At 44.7% G+C, this 14,515-nt stretch overlaps 1 protein-coding gene across 4 annotated transcripts in view; it reads left to right on the plus strand.

The window, feature by feature from the left end:
- Positions 1-14,515, plus strand: part of col12a1b (collagen, type XII, alpha 1b) — a 140,193-nt gene that overhangs the window by 113,785 nt on the left and 11,893 nt on the right. For all 4 annotated transcript variants that reach the window (XM_034162513.1, XM_034162510.1, XM_034162511.1 and 1 more), the window contains 5 exons: positions 6,151-6,309; positions 8,007-8,084; positions 10,720-10,806; positions 12,762-12,815; positions 13,107-13,202. In XM_034162513.1, coding sequence (XP_034018404.1) covers positions 6,151-6,309; positions 8,007-8,084; positions 10,720-10,806; positions 12,762-12,815; positions 13,107-13,202 — 474 coding nt within the window. The remainder of the gene's footprint in view (positions 1-6,150; positions 6,310-8,006; positions 8,085-10,719; positions 10,807-12,761; positions 12,816-13,106; positions 13,203-14,515) is intronic.

Raw genomic sequence — 14,515 nt, forward strand, 5'->3', positions numbered from 1 at the left:
TATCAATCACGTTTGTTTATTTATTTGTTAGAGGTCCTGCAACTCTGGTGCAACTTGTATACGGAAAAAGCACATATTCATAAATAATAATAATAATAACAACTATTTATATAGGGCATTCCCAGGAATCAAACCAATCATCAAAATAAACTCTAATAATAAAAGTACACAACAATGCACAAAAATCTCAAATTAAAGAGCTGATTTAAAAAAGAAATAATATATATATCTCAAATGGACCCAGTGTTTCCAGCGCTGTCGGCCAACAATCTGTGTCCATCTGGGGTTTTTTTTTTTTTTTTTTGGCTGAAACCGTGTTTGTTTCTCATTGCACATGTACAGTATTTGTCCATCTTGCTTATTTTGGAATTTAAAAGTCCTTTAGTTAAGTAACAGCACAGACTGTGGTGTGCACATGTGTTACACTGATTTCCTCTCTGTTGTTAAACAAACCCCCAAGGAAACACTGTATTTCACCCCTATTCCACAGGAGACCGTTCTAGTACGATCCCCCACAATCCAGAAAAAAGTGCAAAAACAGGATGCGCTTACTCCAGCATGCCTCCTATCAGGCTGATTTACAAAGTGCAGACCTGGGAACTGGCTGGTTTATAAAGTGTCTACCTGGCAAAGTAAAGCTGCTCACTAGGACTACCTCATTTAAAGATGTTTGAACATGATAGAAGCTGTTAAGACTCTGAATGCCCTAAAGTGACCGCACGCGTAGTGACGCTGAATTGGTGAATTGGGATGACATTTTGGAGCAGCTTGAAAATTTCACCCCGATTTCAAAACAGGTGTCAATGGTGGCCATAACTACTGTGTACGAGGTCTGTCCATAAAGTATCGTACCTTTTTATTTTTTATTTTAAACTATATGGATTTGATTCATATGTTTTCACGTCAGACAAGCTTGAACCCTCGTGCGCATGGGTGAGTTTTTCCACGCCTGTCGGTGACGTTATTCGCCTGTGAGCACGCCTTGTGGAAGGAGTGGTCCCGCCCCCTCTGTCAGGTGTTACAGGTCCTTCAGAGTGAAGACCACCAGACCGGGAAGCAGTTTCTTCCCTGCAGCGAGTAGCACCGTGACCTGAAGCACGGGCTGTTCAGCTGCTGCTGAACTTTTGAAAATGCACCTTCACTGTGCAGTCCTTCATGTTGCTGATCTTTCACATCCAACTGAAAGGCAGTCACAGTTTTGGAAGAAATATGAACTCTTACAAGTGCCCTTCTAGCCAAAAATGCTTTGGAGAAGTTTGAACATGTTGAATCTTTCAAGACCTTTATGTGAGATTCTCCCATAAATCTCTCAGGATTTTCCATCCTGAGAAGAACAAAAATGTCGAACGATCATCTGAACCTCGGGGCGCGATACCTGCTGGTTTCTCCAAAGCTGCAAATCTGCAGATAAACCTCAGACTGTCTGAATGGAAACACTTCTGTGCCCCGTTTCCAGGGCAGCCCTCCCCCTTCGTCTGCGGTTTGCTAAGCGTGCCTCAGCATTTCGGTGGACGCTGTGCGACCTCATGCAGGGCGCTGTGGCTGGTAGAGCTGCCAGCCTTCTGACTGGTTGCTGCTCCTCAGGCAAAGGTTGGTGTGAAGGCGAGAGCGACTCGCCACCAGATGACATCATGAGGCGATGCGGTGAAGGAGATCTGAGTGCGTTGTGGTGGTGTGTTTTCATTTACTGCTGCCTCACTTATTTTGCAGATGAAACACTATAAACTGCTGTGATGATGTGGGTGGAAAGGATTCTGCAGCTGTAAAATGAAGAGCGTCCACATGAAAGAGGGGTTTTTTTTTGGGTGGGGGTGGGGGGGGAGGGAAGAGGAGGAGATCCAATGGAGCATTTTGTGTTTATGCAGGCGTTTGAAGAAATCAAAACTGTTGCTGACTTCTGTGCTTTGATTTGTGTGAGATGAGTCGGATTGTCAGTGCACATGCACACCTGTTCCCATGCACATGAGTTGGAATTAATAAAGCAAGACTGTGGAGTGAGAATGTGTGCACATCAGGGAAGCTCCAGGCCGGGTGTGCACGTTCTTCAGGACACATCAGACTGATGTGATGAGGAGAAAAAGAACAATAAGGCCAGATGCAGTTTAATGTAAACGTTTTCTTATCATGTTCAAGCTCACGGTCATTAATATTTACAATATCTTTAATATAAAACTTATTTACATTCGCAAACTGCAATGTAAATAATCAGCATGTTATGAAAATTTATGAATTTTGTGAATTTTGTCTTTCTCTCTGAGAACTGTCTCTGTTCTCTGCTGACTCTGCGTGACAGAACAGACCCATCCTTTGAAGAACACATTGAGAAGTTGTAGGGGGCGTGTCTTCACGCATCCATAGACCATGTTGGGAGTGGACGGCAGGCTTGTGCACTTATATTTCCATGGCTTCATGATCCTCCATGACCAGTAAAAGATCAAGGACTGTGACGTCGCCCGGTATGGCGGAGCCGGGGTCCCACCCTGGAGCCAGGCCTGTTGTTGGGGCTCACGCGCGAGCGCCTGGTGGTTGGGCCTTAGCCCATGGGGTCCGGCCGGGCTCAGCCCGAAAGAGTGACGTGGGCCCGCCCTCCTGTGGGTTCACCACCTGCAGAGGGGGCCATAGGGGTCGGGTGCAGAGAAGATTGGGTGGCGGTCGAGGGCGGGTGGCCCGGCGGCCCGGTCCATGCTCACAGCCCCTGGCTGTTGGGACATAGAATGTCACCTCGCTGGGGGGGAAGGAGCCTGAGCTTGTGCGGGAGGTTGAGAGATACCGACTAGAGATAGTCGGGCTCACCTCCACGCACAGCTTGGGCTCTGGTACCCAACTCCTGGAGAGGGGCTGGACGCTTCATTTTTCTGGCGTCGCCCACGGGGAGAGGCTGAGAGCTGGGGTCGCATTGCTTATTGCTCCCCAGCTCAGTTGCCAAGTGTTGGAGTTCACTCCAGTGAACGAGAGGGTCGCGTCCCTACGCCTTCGGGTCGGGGAAAGGTCTCTCACCGTTGTCTCGGCCTATGGGCCGAGCAGCAGTGCAGAGTACCCGACCTTCCTGGAGTCCCTGGGAGGGGTACTAGATAGCGCTTCGACTGGGGACTCCATTGTTCTCCTGGGGGATTTCAACGCCCATGTGGGCGGCGACAGTGAGACCTGGAGGGGGGTGATCGGGAAGCACGGCCTCCCCGATCTGAACCCGAGTGGTGTTCAGTTGTTGGACTTCTGTGCTAGTCACAGTTTGTCCATCACGAACACCATATTCGAGCACAAGGGTGTCCATAAGTGCACGTGGCACCAGGACACCCTGAGCCGGAGGTCGATGATCGACTTTGTAGTCGTATCATCTGACCTTCGGCCACGTGTCTCGGACACTCGAGTGAAGAGAGGGGCAGAGCTGCCGACTGATCACCACCTGGTGGTGAGTTGGATCCGCTGGGAGGGTAGGAAGCCGGTAAGACCTGGCAGGCCCAAACGTATCGTGAGGGTCTGCTGGGAACGACTGGCGGAACCCTCTGTCAGCGAGGTCTTCAACTCCCACCTTCGGGAGAGCTTCTCCCAGATCCCGGGGGAGGTTGGAGACATGGAGTCTGAGTGGACCATGTTCTCCACCTCCATTGTCGATGCGGCTGCTCGTAGCTGTGGTCGCAAGGTCTCTGGTGCCTGTCATGGTGGCAATCCCCGAACCCAGTGGTGGACACCGGAAGTAAGGGATGCCATCAAGCTGAAGAAGGAGTCCTACTTATCTTTGTTGGTAGGTGGGATCCCAGAGGCAGCTGACAGGTACCGGCAGGCCAAGCGTGCCGCAGCCCGTGCGGTCGCAGAGGCAAAAACTCGGGTCTGGGAGGAGTTCGGGGAGGCTATGGAGGAGGACTATCGGTCAGCCTCGAAGAGATTCTGGCAAACTGTCCGACGCCTCAGGAGGCAGAAGCAGCTCTCCACCAGCACTGTTTACGGTGCGGGTGGGGAGCTGTTGACCCTGACTGGGGATCTTGTCGGGTGGTGGAAGGAGTACTTTGAGGATCTCCTCAATCCCATTGTCACGTCTTCCGAAGAGGAAGCAGAGACTGCGGACTCGGAGGCGGACTCATCCATTACCCAGGCCGAAGTCACCGAGGTGGTTAGAAAGCTCCTCGGTGGCAAGGCTCCTGGGGTGGATGAAATCCATCCTGAGTACCTTAAGTCTCTGGATGTTGTGGGGCTGTCTTGGCTGACACGCCTCTGCAACATCGCGTGGCGATCGGGGACAGTGCCTCTGGATTGGCAGACCGGGGTGGTGGTCCCTCTGTTTAAGAAGGGGGACCGGAGGGTGTGTTCCAACTATAGGGGGATCACACTCCTCAGCCTCCCCGGTAAGGTCTATTCCAGAGTACTGGAGAGGAGAATTCGACCGATGGTTGAACCTCAGATTCAGGAGGAGCAGTGTGGTTTTCGTCCTGGTCGCGGCACACTGGACCAGCTCTACATGCTCCATCGGGTGCTCGAGGGTTCATGGGAGTTTGCCCAATCAGTCCACATGTGTTTTGTGGATCTGGAGAAGGCATTCGACAGTGTCCCTCGGCGCACCCTGTGGGGAGTGCTCCGGGAGTACGGGGTCCGGGGTCCTTTGCTAAGGGCTATCCGGTCCCTGTACGACCGCAGCAGCTTGGTTCGCATTGCCGGTAGTAAGTCAAACCTGTTTCCAGTGCACGTTGGCCTCCGCCAGGGCTGCCCTTTGTCACCGGTTCTGTTCATTATTTTTATGGACAGAATTTCTAGGCGCAGCCAGGGTGTAGAGGGGGTCTGGTTTGGGAACCACAGAATCTTGTCTCTGCTGTTTGCGGACGATGTGGTTCTGTTGGCTTCGTCAAATCAGGACCTTCAGCGTGCACTGGGGCGGTTTGCAGCCGAGTGTGAAGCGTCCGGGATGAAAATCAGCACCTCCAAATCCGAGGCCATGGTTCTCGACCGGAAAAAGGTGCTTTGCCCTCTTCAGGTCGGTGGAGTGTCCTTGCCTCAAGTGGAGGAGTTTAAGTATCTCGGGGTCTTGTTCACGAGTGAGGGATGGATGGAGTGTGAGATCGATAGACGGATCGGTGCCACATCTGCAGTGATGCGGTCGCTGTATCGGACCATCGTGGTGAAGAGAGAGCTGAGTAGGGGGGCAAAGCTCTCGATTTACCGATCGATCTACGTTCCGATCCTCACCTATGGTCATGAGATTTGGCTCATGACCGAAAGAACGAGATTGCGAGTACAAGCGGCCGAGATGAGTTTCCTCCGCAGGGTGGCTGGGCGCTCCCTTAGAGATAGGGTGAGGAGCTTGGTCACTCGGGAGGAGCTCGGAGTCGAGCCGCTGCTCCTCCACGTCGAAAGGAGTCAGTTGAGGTGGCTCGGGCATCTTTTCCGGATGCCCCCTGCACGCCTCACTGGAGAGGTGTTCCGGGCACGTCCCACTGGGAGGAGGCCCCGGGGAAGACCCAGGACACGCTGGAGGGATTACAGCTCTTGGCTGGCTTGGGAATGCCTTGGGGTTCCCCCGGAGGAGCTGGAGGAGGTGTGTGTGGATCGGGAGGTCTGGGCGGCTTTGCTTGAGCTGCTGCCCCCGCGACCCGACTCCGGATAAAGCGGAAGAAAATGGATGGATGGATGGATGGCTTCATGATTCTGGAGAGAAAAACGCGTGTGCATGTTCCTGCTTTTGTGCGACCGCACAGGTTTTAGTGGTGATTCCACACACAGTTTTATACATCATGCTCCAGGTCACTGAGTTCCCACTTTAAAAAACTGGCAGGTTTTAAGTTGCTCTTGTCCAAATAAGGCACCTTAAGTTTTCAAAGCATTTGCAGACGTATTGATGGCCAAGTGGTTAGTGCGTTTGTTCCCAGAGTGGAAGGTTCCTGGTTCAAGGCCACAGTTGCCTGTTGTCCATGTAATGTGGAGGCCCATCAGGAAGGGCATCAGGTGAAAACCTGTACCAAATCAACAAGCAGATTAATTTGTTTTATCCCACAGTAGGACAAAAAAGGGACAAGCTGAAGGAACTTAATAAGTTCTGAATGAATGAGTCAGCAGCCCTCACAAGAGTATTTAAGAAGTAAAACTCCATCACAGATTGTTTTTGGTCAAAATTTGGACAATTTCTCATTTATTATCTTTCTTTATTTCTCTTTCTTTCTGAAGCTCCACATCATGGTTTCGTCCACGAACGTCAAACTGAATATTGATTGCCAAGAAGTGGCTGAAAAGGAGATCAAGGATGCTGGAAACATGTCCAGTGATGGCTACCAGGTTCTGGGCAAGATGAGCAAGTCTATCGGCTCCAAAGGAGAATCTGCGAGCGTAAGTCAGCTCTTTGTGTTTGGCAGCCGGTAAATACTGAAGGAGCCAAAAACAATGAGAATAACAACACAGTTACATTCAGTATCAAGCAATCTGTTTCTACTGAGACAAACCACAAGACTGACATTTGTACGTAGAGTTATTTACCGTATTCTGTCCACCAGGCAGCAGGACTACAGTGTATTCAGTCAGTATTTTACATTTATTTTTGGAATGTTGCAGCAACAAATGTATCAGCACAAAGTGCCAAAAGAGAAACTTTAACAATAATGTGAACACGCACTAAAAAGTGCACATTACACATTTTGGCAAACAGTTAAAGAATTAATTGTGCAACAGAGTACCATATTGTTCTGAGTATAAAATGACTTCCCTTTTTCAAGAGATATTTCTGGAAATTCTATAAAACCACATTTTGTGGGCAGCCCGTCAATTCTTTTATCAACCTTGTGCTGACACATTGCTGCTTTTAGGACCACGGTGGGCTTTTCTGACTGTTCACATTTTTCTTTTTGGGCTTGCCATCTTCTATTGTGCTCCCACAGCACATTTCTTGGTTACTTGAGAGTTGCTTGATGATCCTGCTGCATTTATCACTATGAACTTAAAGTACGCATTATAACATCTTCTCAGTTGATGGTTAACTTAACTGACTTTTCTCACCTTTAGCTAGTTCACAGGTATTTGGTGTCACCAACTAAGATGGCCCAATTTTTTTCAGATGTATTTCCAAGAAAAGCAGACAGTCTTATATTTATAATAATATGGTAATAATCATCACCATTTTTACGTAATTTATCTTATAAAAAAGGTCAAATTTACATGCAAGGACTTTGCTATTATCATCTTGTGTCCTTGCACTGTGTAATGTTGTCCCATCAGTTGTGGTGCTGACTTTCATCATTTGTTCATTCTCAGCCGACCACAGAGAAAATTCTTCACTATTCCACAAACCTCAGTGTTCTCTCACATTCCACTCTAACCGCTGGTATTAATATTTAAATAGAACCATGTGGATGGAATTCCACACTCGTGTAAAACTGCCTTAAATTAGAGTTAGAGTTTAAGACACGCTACATTTTAAGGAATTAAACCAAACAGGAGCACTGGAGTTCAAACTTGAGCAAATAGTTTTCACTGGACATCAATTTAATGAAAAACAATTTTAACGTGAAGATATCTTTATTTTATTTTATTTTATTTTTAGAAATATTGTGGGAGTTTTTTGTCATTCATTTTTTTGTAGTTCTTGATTACTTGTACATCAAGTTATTGATTAATTCATAGTAAAAAAAATGGCATGAATTATTAATTGACACCTCACAGTGACTTCTAGAGAACTGGAAAAAAAAACCTTTTCCACATTTCATGGAATTTTTTCCAAAAGAAAGTGTGTGTGTGTGTGTGTGTGTGTGTGTGTGTGTGTGTGTGTGTGTGTGTGTGTGTGTGTGTGTGTGTGTGTGTGTGTGTGTGTGTGTGTGTGTGTGTGTGTGCGTGTGTGTGGGGGGGGCACATCTTTGCAGCCATACTCCATCTTGATGCGTCAACATGGCTGCAACATGAGACATTTCCTCTCTGGCCTGAGCCTGCTGGGATGCAGCTATTCTGCACATTCAGCTGTTTTTTTTCTTTGCGGAGCTTTGAAGGCCGTATAACAGACACATGTACCAAACACCATTTCCCTGTTGTGTTTTCAGTTCCAGCTCCAGATGTTTGACATTATCTGCAGCTTGGGCTGGACCACCAGGGACAGATGCTGTGACCTCCCGTCCACGGTAAGTCACGTCCGCCCACCTCAGAGCTCCGCCTCCTTTTTAAACCAGCAGTCACGGAGCTCGCTGGCTCCACAGAGTCTCCAGAGATGTGGAAGGTTTATGTTAAAGTCAAAACAGTGTCAGCAACATGCTGGTCACATGGTCAGGTACAAACCAATGATATGCCAAGAATATGTGGAGCAAGGTCCCCACTTTGTACCCAACTATGATTCCACTTTTTGATACCACTGATAAAAATAGAATACTATTAAAATCATTTTTGTGGCTTTAACAAAACAAAGTTCTGTGACTATAAAATATTTAACTGGTATTTTGGCATGTAAAGTGCTGTAAATTTGAATGCCAAATTACTGGCAAAATTATGGAAAAAACACTTCATTGTAAACTGAGTGTGTTTTCTTTGTATCATGCGGCTGCTTTCAGTTATTAGGTAATAGATGAAGACGTATCCTGCTCTCTAAAGGTCACGAGGGAGGGTTTGTGAGGCACTGTTGAAGTTCAGATATTACACACAATAATGTTTTTTTTTGTGTCATTTATTTGCATCAGAGTTTTACTACCAGTAGTATTAAAGTATACGCTATATTTTATATAAAAATGAGTAGATTGGCAAAATTCTACTGTACTATAATGTTAGTTTATAAAAATACAGTGTTCTTTTGCTTATATGTTGTTCTTTGACCTTAAATTGTCACTTGAATGAGTATTTATTGCTTAGAATATATTTTTGGCATCATTACAGCTGAAACGTTGGGTAAATCATATCACCAGATCTTTCTTAGAGTAATGAAAACTGAAAAGAATTTGAATATACGGCATCAGCTGATTAAGTGATGCCATAATGTACATTTTGATATGATACATACAAAGCACACAGATAAAATAAATCAGATTTCATTTCCTTCTTGTAGCAAATAATAAGGAAGAACAAGTTAAGACTGATGCAAATGATCCTGTCAACGATAACAGATGTTTAAATTAAACACACAAAGTACAAAAAAAAGAAAAGGAAATGTTCCCAGACCCGTTGTCTTTAACCGCCTCCTGTAGCTGGCGTCGGTCGCTCGCCTCCAGCTGAAAGTCGTGTTTGCCGCCGTTTGCTTTCACAAACTATACGTCAAACTGGCATCTGTTTCTGTGCACGGGCCTGCTTGCAAGTTTGTTTACCAGCTGTTGTGCATTTTTTAAATTATTCATTTATTTGTTTATTTATTTGGATAATAATAATAATGGCCGTGCATCTGGCTCTTTTTAAATCTTCCTCAAAGAAAGTGTCCAGATTTGAGCGTGTGATATTTCGACTGTAATTACATTGTTGTGACAGTAAAACGTGGATGAGCGTCTTTAACAGCCGCAGCTGCAGTTTGCAAGCGGAAGAAAGCGCAGCATAATCACAATCAGAACTTAAGAGAACAAATGGCGTATTGATCTGACGGCCAGAGAGACGCGTGTGATGAAGAAAGGTGACAAAACCACTGCGAATAAACACAGTCCTGCAGTTTAAACTCTGCGCCGCTTTTTGGTTCCTGCTGCGATGAGACAGACTTTGTTGTTTCATAGCTGAGATTTGGGAAACAGATGTTTTCTTACACACACACACACACAAACGATCACTACATTCACACCTAAATGGACTAGAACCAATTTTTTTTTATATAAAATTCTGTTCAACTATAAACAGTTTTAAAAGCATCTTACATTAATTTCTGAGAAAATGTACATTTTTAATAGCAGATGTGCTAGCTTAGCTTAGCCACTACAATAGTTTGCCATGCTAGCAGCTAGCTCGAAGCAAGTTTGAGTTTGTTTGCAAGTAAATAACATCAACTTAATGGTAACTTTTCTGTTTATAGTACATATTTTTGTATGACAGTTAGAATTCACCCATTTTGCTCGATCCATAGCTAACATTTGCGCTGCTGCTATCTCGAGCGATCGCCTGCTTGTACTTTACAATTTATGACTTCGACTTTGGTCCAACTCAGACTCCACTGAATATTCTGAATCTTTTAAAGTTTTCAATTTAAATTCACATCCTGTTAATGATTGTCACGGATGCTACAATTATAATTTAGCGGTTTTACTTTCAAATATGCTTCCCGCTAATCACTTTTTACTCATCCTTGTCTCGCTGCTCCAGAACACGTGAGCGTCTTGGCTCTGGTCTCTGCATTGTGCAAAAGTTTAATCCGTCTGCAGAAATTTATATAAACTGTTCCTATCTAAGGCAACATGCGAAGTGGTGGACGTGGATGTTTTTATTTTAATGCATATTGTTTTTATTCATATATATATATATATATATATATATATATATATATATATATGCTTGATTTAACTTGCGTACGGGGACAGACTGTGCACGTACACGACTGTTCCAGCAGCTTTCAACCTTTCTGAGAACCAGGTTCCAGGTTTTGAAGACAGTTTATTGGGATGCTCACTGACAGTTTACGTCAGCGGCCGTGTTAATGTTCAACAATCTGTTGTTAATGAAGTGACATCGACGCTCTGAGACGTTAATGTGTGTCCAGCCAGCGCTCGCGTCGAAAGTAAAAATCGCCTCAAACTTGGCTCTGACGTTCTTTGGCTCATTTGTTACCTGACTGTTAAACTGTGTTTTTCTTTCCGTCAGAGGGATGAGCTGAAGTGTCCCGCGCTTCCAAACGCTTGCACGTGCACCTCGGACGCCTCGGGGCCTCCGGGGACTCAAGGACCAGTGGTGAGGATTCACTTTGGTAGATTTGTCTTTGTCATGTTCACCAAACTCACCCTTTCCACCAATAAGGAGGCAAAACACGAGAAAACGTCTCGAGGAGCAGAAATGTACTTTTCCTCTTCTGTAACCTGACTAATTCCCTCTCATATTATCCTGTTATTTGTCTTTAATGGGGTCACGGACACCGAGTGTGGAAGTGCTGCTTACAAGCTTCTGCTTCTTATGTATTTAATTTATCATCAGTCATTCCTTCTGTTATGTTGAAGGGAAATATTGCATTTTACAATATTTGAAGCTACATTTATGCCACAACCTATGCAATGTTTTCACCTTTTATTACTCTTTAGTAAAGTAAAACTATTAAATTTAAGTTAGACATCTGTTCGTTCATGTGAGGGATTTAGGAAATACAATCCTTAACTTAATCTATATAATAATATTTGTACGGACCTAAATATATATCTAAATTTAACTTGTTTAGTTCACCAAATTTTCTTAGGGTTGTTGTCGCACCTTCAGTTCATAACATTTCACATTAGGAACCATATTATTATTGTTTGTAGTATTTGGATCTACTAGCTTTTGTTTAGCCATGACAACAGGCACAGATTACCGTGTGTAACATGTACGTTTAAAAAAACTTTACAGATGGGAATAAAAGAACAAAAGACAAATGTTGACAAAAACCTTTTTTAAGGCATTGTGTGAAACTGTGTGATTTGTGCACTTTGAATATTGAATTTCATGTTATTTCAAACTGAACACCAATAAACAGAGGGTTGTTGGGTCGTGCAAAGTTTTGCACGACCCAACAACATCACTTTAATTTGGGAGGAAGTCAGTGTGAAGTTAATTCTATAAAATAACTGAAATAGTCTTGTTTTATTCATATAGTAAGTCAGCAGATTATTGATAGTTTAGTTTGTCTTTATGAGCGTTTCACTCACTGACAGACCATTTTTCACCGTAAATGCCTTTAAATGTGACTGCTTTTTCTTAATGCTGTGGTTATTTATGATGACTTAAAGAGTCTGTGCTGTAAGAACCTGCTGCAGAAACGTCTTTGCTTTGCCTCATGAAGTTCAGGCGTTTCTTTGAAAAGAAGCTTTAATGTAAACACACGATGATGCATGTTGAAGGTCGACTCGTCTAATTGTTGATGGATGAATCTCCGGCCTCTTCACCGCCGCCTCCGACTGCACATCCATCTTCTCACGTCGCTGGCCTCACACGTGGCATGATTCATCTTCGCCCTCACGATCATCACGAATGAAATGAGCGAATGTAGAGAGTCGAAAAAAGCTGAGAGGTGAAAAAAAAGTCAAAATTCATGAAAATGGTGCTTTTGTGAATAAAGTTGGAATGTTATTTATATTTTGAGATGTACTGAAACAATTATTCAGTTAATTGATCATGTTCACTCTGATCCTTATCAATTGTTTGAATCACGTCAGTCGTTGACTGGCTGCAGCTGGAACAATATATCAACTCGCTTTCTTCTGTTTTGTGTCACGATGAGATAAATATCTTTATGTTTGTGAGTGTTTTTCAGCCAAATGAGTCATTTGAAGACATCACCTTGAAATCTGCGAATCAGGGAAACTGGAACGAAATTTAAAAAAAGATAATTTAGCACGTAGCTTGAAAAGCTGTTTGTAACACACGGTGTGTAGCCTCACGCGAACTCATGACCTCGGAAATGAGAGGCGGAAGCGCTGACATGGAGAGTAAAAGCAGTGCCACAGTAATGCCACAGTTGTGACCTGAGATGTGTGGATTTGTTGATGTGGAAGATGCTGGTTCTAACAACAGAGATGCTAACGCTAAGTGCTAATGCTAACTGCGGTATCACGTTTGCCTCGTGTTGTCCAATCAGATCAGCCCAGACTTTGAAGTCCTCTTCAGAATTTAGCCAGTTATGTGCACAGATTTGCTAACGAATGCTCCACCCCTTACAGGGAGCCCCCGGCAGCAAAGGTCCACGAGGTGAAAAGGGGGAGGTCGGCCCTGCGGTAAGTCATCTTCAAAACACCTTCATGTTGGACCTGAATTAAAAACAACCTCCACAGATTTTTCTGAGCTGGATTTTCGACCCTCATCTGCCTCTGATGAAAATGAAAAATTGTTTAAAGACTGAGCACTTTGAAGAGTGTCATAAGAACATCTGAGTCCACTTATCAAACGAGTGTTTGCTCGTTCTCCGTGATATGAAGAGGAGGCCCGGCTCCATCGCACGTTGAGCGATATCGGACTGTATCAACAAACCTTTTCTGTGTTTAAACAATTCTTATCTGACCTCACAGGGACCACTTGGTCCACGTGGAGATAACGGACCACCTGGACCTATGGGTCTGCCCGGCCCTCAAGGACCCAGTGGCTTGTCTATTCCAGGAGAAGCTGTGAGTCTGTAAACACACCCACCTCAAAAACACACTCCTCGTCCTGCCACCGGAGCAACCAAACATAAATTCCAGCATGCCTCAGGGATCATTTGGCAATTTATTGCGCAGAGAATTTACAGGCTGGGGAGTAGCTGAGGCAGAGGATCACATTCCTGCGTGTCTGGGGCATAGACGTGCTGCCGTAAAGCCATGAAACCTCAGGATCTCTGCTTCTTAATAAATCAGGGCTTGGATTTCCGGCTGAGAGATGAACCCGGACTCCAGGCGGGTCACACAAGAAGCTTTACTGCTCTGCTGCTTATCCCATTAAACTGTCGCTCTGTCAGTTAGCGCGCACGTCATCATCATCAAAACTCTGTCAAAGATCTTGATCAACTCTGTCCTTTCGACACGCCCACTCCAAAAAACAGTGAAGTGGTTTTGGAAGACGAGTACTAGTTGGTATCATCTAAGATCTCACTAGTGAAACGCAGAATGTTACAAGCTTCAAACATCTACCTGCAACATAGGCGGTTCTGGGCGAATTAAAGAAGAATCAAAACAGAGCACAAACAGTCTCCTGTTGTGCGCTGCGTTTTGTGGGGGAATATGTCGCGTCCTGTATCCAGACTGCCAATTAGTTGGATTTGGATCACAGCAATTACAGGATTTTATAGGAGTTAATGCTTTTAAACACTGTTCTCACTGTCATGGATATACATCCCAGAAGGTTATGGTTTGGATTCTTGTTCCATACCTGGGAAAATTTTAGAGAGTTCCCCATTATGAACTGGGATATTCCATCACTGTGCTGTGGTCTTCTTTTGACTCAGTTTTCAAGACCTCAAGATCTTGACATACTTTGGTAATCCTTTGCAATCCGGTAGATCCTGGAATATTGTTATGACATCACCGGGAGATTTCACAGAAGCACCAATGTTGTGCAAAGCCTGATATATCACATCACAAAACTGCGCGCTAGCTCACATTTGTGTGCAACCGTGATCCAGTTTGTGGAAGTTTTAGGTCGGGACCTTCCAGGATGTATGTTTGTAAAATTCTGCACGTTGGACCAAAGTTTTAAAAATAGCCTGATGGGAAAATTTCATCTTTCATCTGCAGTTTGGTTTGTGATAAAAAAAAAATATGTTTGAAGTCCAAAATAATCACAGGTCATGTAGTCAAGCTAACAATATGGCTAATGCTAGCAATGGATACCAATGGGTGCAAAACATTAGAAACTAAAGAAATAGCGCCACCCACAGACCTGTGTCGGCCGATGCCACACTGAATGCAAGCATGTAAATTTATGTTTGGCTGTTTGAGTGCAG

Source organism: Thalassophryne amazonica, chromosome 21 (genome assembly GCF_902500255.1).
Source record: "Thalassophryne amazonica chromosome 21, fThaAma1.1, whole genome shotgun sequence".
NCBI lineage: Eukaryota > Metazoa > Chordata > Actinopteri > Batrachoidiformes > Batrachoididae > Thalassophryne > Thalassophryne amazonica.